This window comes from Diplodia corticola (genome assembly GCF_001883845.1).
Source record: "Diplodia corticola strain CBS 112549 chromosome Unknown scaffold23, whole genome shotgun sequence".
In the NCBI taxonomy this organism is placed as follows: Eukaryota; Fungi; Ascomycota; class Dothideomycetes; order Botryosphaeriales; family Botryosphaeriaceae; genus Diplodia; species Diplodia corticola.
The window spans coordinates 426890-430068 of NW_017971502.1; the positions used below are offsets into that span (position 1 = coordinate 426890).

At 57.9% G+C, this 3179-nt stretch overlaps 2 protein-coding genes across 2 annotated transcripts; one reads left to right on the forward strand and one right to left on the reverse strand.

The window, feature by feature from the left end:
* Positions 1-418: 418 nt before the first annotated feature.
* BKCO1_23000139 (uncharacterized protein) lies at positions 419-1390 on the reverse strand (the record flags this gene model as incomplete). Its single annotated transcript, XM_020272947.1, has 2 exons — positions 419-447; positions 505-1390. 2 exons carry the CDS (start codon positions 1388-1390, stop codon positions 419-421), a joined length of 915 nt encoding a protein of 304 aa, XP_020130718.1.
* A 323-nt stretch (positions 1391-1713) lies between these two features.
* Positions 1714-3179, forward strand: BKCO1_23000140 (pyruvate dehydrogenase protein x component; the record flags this gene model as incomplete). Its single annotated transcript, XM_020272949.1, has 4 exons — positions 1714-1792; positions 1844-1948; positions 2033-2133; positions 2184-3179. 4 exons carry the CDS (start codon positions 1714-1716, stop codon positions 3177-3179), a joined length of 1281 nt encoding a protein of 426 aa, XP_020130674.1.

Below are 3179 nucleotides of genomic sequence, written 5' to 3' on the forward strand. Positions count from 1 at the left end.
GGCTCCAAATTTGGCCATTTTGCCGAGGTTTGTCCGCACACGTGGACCGTCCACTCCCCGTGCACTGCTGCTTTGATCGGGTTCCAGTTCCAGTTCCAGCCATCGCGAGGATGGCTGTCAACTACGCCAGAAAAAAAAAATTGCCATGCATCTGCAGAATATCTCAAGGTACAAGGACTGCTTACTGCATTGGGCTGCTGAGGCATTCAGACCAGCAAACAGGCTTCAGCCATTGGGTAAACACACCAGCTGGCATTCTCTTCACACGCAACATGGTCTGTTCTATACAGATACTACAAGCATGTCGAATCTCTATAGAGGTCGATGTTTGTATCAGTTGCGAGTTGGGTAAATAGTCAGGCACTGTCTTTGCACTCCCATATGTTCATCTATCTTACAGTTGTAGCAGAATGGGAAGTTAAAAGGGTTTGATTACTTGATCGATTACTACAATCGTCAGTCAAAAAAAAAAAAGCTGAGGCGCGAGGAGCTCCTGGTACTTACCATATCCACCCTTGGGAAGTTCCCCCGAGCAATCGACCTTGCCGATGACCTTATTCCCCATCCTGACCTTCACAATGCCTTCTCTCATCGTTGACATCTTGGTGTAGATCATGAGGTTATAAAAAAATCGGCTGACCCATCTGCCCAGAGCAAGAAACGGTTTCAGAAGCTTCGGATCATCCGGTCGAGGCTTGCGTGAATCCTCGACAACTTGCCTTGCCACAGCGTACTCTACGGTGGTGGCAGCGATGCTGCTGTCGGCCCTAACCTCGGCCGGTGCGGCATACTGGACCTTGTTGCTCATCCCGGGAAGGCGCATGATCTCGAAGCGCAGGACTAGGCTCTTCTGAGCACCTCGTTTGGGTATAACAGATATCGACTTCACTATTCCCATGGGCGCTGCCGCCAGCCAAGTGCCTATAAATGCCCAGAAGACGGCAATGAAGCCAAAAGACAGCGGGACCCAGCTAGCAAGCCCATCCCTCTCTGTCTTGTCTTTCAAGTCGTTGTAGAAAAACTGGTACGAGGAAGCAGCAGCACCAAAGCAGGCGAATGCGGCGGCATAGCACGCAATTCGGAACCCACGCTGTTTTGGCGCCGAGTAAAGCAACGTCTCGGACGTGATTTCAACCCATTTCCGTCCTTTCCCGAGGAAGTCGGCTTTGGACTGATATTCTAGCTGAACGGCAGGTGCCCTAGCAGCCTTTGGCGCGGGGGTTGCGACGCGGGATGCGGCCTTCTTCGAAGCCGCGCGAAGCGGGCTCGCCGTGAAGAAGCGGAGGGTCGCGAACGGACTTGGCTGACGATACTGGAAGGCGACCGAGCGCGGGAGCTGGAAGAAGGCGGGTCTGGCGAAGGGGACAGCCCCTCTGAAGCAGGTGGCCATGGCGGCTGCGCGGAAACGGTCAATGCAACGTTGGTCAGGCGGGAAATGGAGGCCATACCGGGCGCGAACGGGCTGGGCGCGCAGGCAGGTAGCAGAGGCGCGTCGGCGGACAAAAGGTGCAGCTCAACGGAGATCAGCTCCCCGCCGCGCTCCGACGCGGAACGGGCATCGGGCGTGGTGCGCCGCCGGGATTTTCCCAAGCACCGCCGTCCCAACACTCCGACGGCTCAGCACCGCTCTCTCGCGCTCATCGCCAGCTCTACCCTCCGCACCCACGCCCTCACGCCCAGTTCCTGTGAGGCATTGTTGCCTCCAAGGTCGCCATGGCCTCGCTGAGCGCTGCCTGCAGGCTGTCTGCCCGTGTCGCCGCCCGCCAGCTGCCCCAGAATGTCGCCCGCAGAGGTCCGCTTCCGCCATCCCACTGCTGCTGACCGCCGCTGACTTCGCTGTCAGGCTTCCGCCCTGCGCCCGCGAGCGCTGCTGCGCACAGCTTCCAGATGCCCGCCCTCTCTCCCACCATGACTGAAGGCAACATCGCGAGCTGGAAGATCAAAGAAGGTACGAGTCGGATAATGCGGCGCCCGTCGGAAAATGGCTCGGCCGTAGACATATAGAACACACAACATGTCTGACCTGAACTAGGAGAGGCTTTCTCCGCTGGCGACGTCCTTCTCGAGATCGAGACGGACAAGGCGCAGATGGACGTCGAGGCACAGGACGACGGTATCTTGGCCAAGATTACGGTAAGGCAGTCTTGCCATTTCACAGCTGCACCTGGCTGACAATGGCATAGTTGGGCGATGGTAGCAAGGCTGTGAAGGTTGGCCAGCGCATCGGTGTTCTTGCGGACCCTGGCGACGACCTCAGCAGTTTGGATATCCCCGCTGAGGACAAGGCCGAGCAGAAGCCCCCGGCGCCAAAGGAACCCCAGCCATCGGAGGCCAGGCAGACCAGCACTCCGGCTCCTGAGGGCGGCAAGTCGGCTGCTGCGCCTCCCGGGAAGGCCGTCAAGCAGACCTACCCTCTCTATCCCTCGGTTCTTTACGCTCTTCGCGCAAACGGCCTGGCTAAGGAGGATGCGGACAAGATTCCTGCGACTGGCCCGAACGGCCGCCTGCTGAAGGGTGACGTTCTTGCTTACGCTGGGAAACTGTCCGAGGGCGCATACGCCTCCAATCTTTCCAAGATCCTCGCAGAGAAGGCTCATCTGGACCTCAGCAACATCAAGGCTGTGCAACCGAAGCCTCCTGCCGCAGCTCCTGCAGCTCCCGCTGCCACCAAGGAGCCAGTCCCTGAACCGCTCACTCAGGTCACCCTGCCCATCAACTTCAAGGCGGTTCTCGAGTGCCAGAAACGCCTTCAAGACACCTTGGGAGTCTACCTTCCTCTGACCGATTTTGTTGCCCGTGCTACTGAGCTCGCCAACGAAGCTCTCCCTCGCTCCAAGAACGCCCAGCCTTCGGCTGACGAGCTGTTCAATGCCATTGTCGGCACAGACAAGATCCCAACAACTTCCAGGGGACACTTTATCCCTGAGGTCTCTGCTCTGCCTACTCTCGCCTCGAAGTCCGCCAAGGCCTCCAAGCCAGCAGATATTTTTGATATCCTGGCAGGTAAGCCCGTCAAGACCAGAAGCGCAAAGACCGCTGTGCCCTCTGCCTCTGCTATCGCCAGCCCTATCAACGTATTTAGCGTGAGCGTGCCCAAGGGTGAGGAGAAGAGAGCAACAGTCTTCTTGGAGAGGGTGAAGGTTGTTCTGGAGACACAGCCCGGCGAGCTGGTTCTGTAA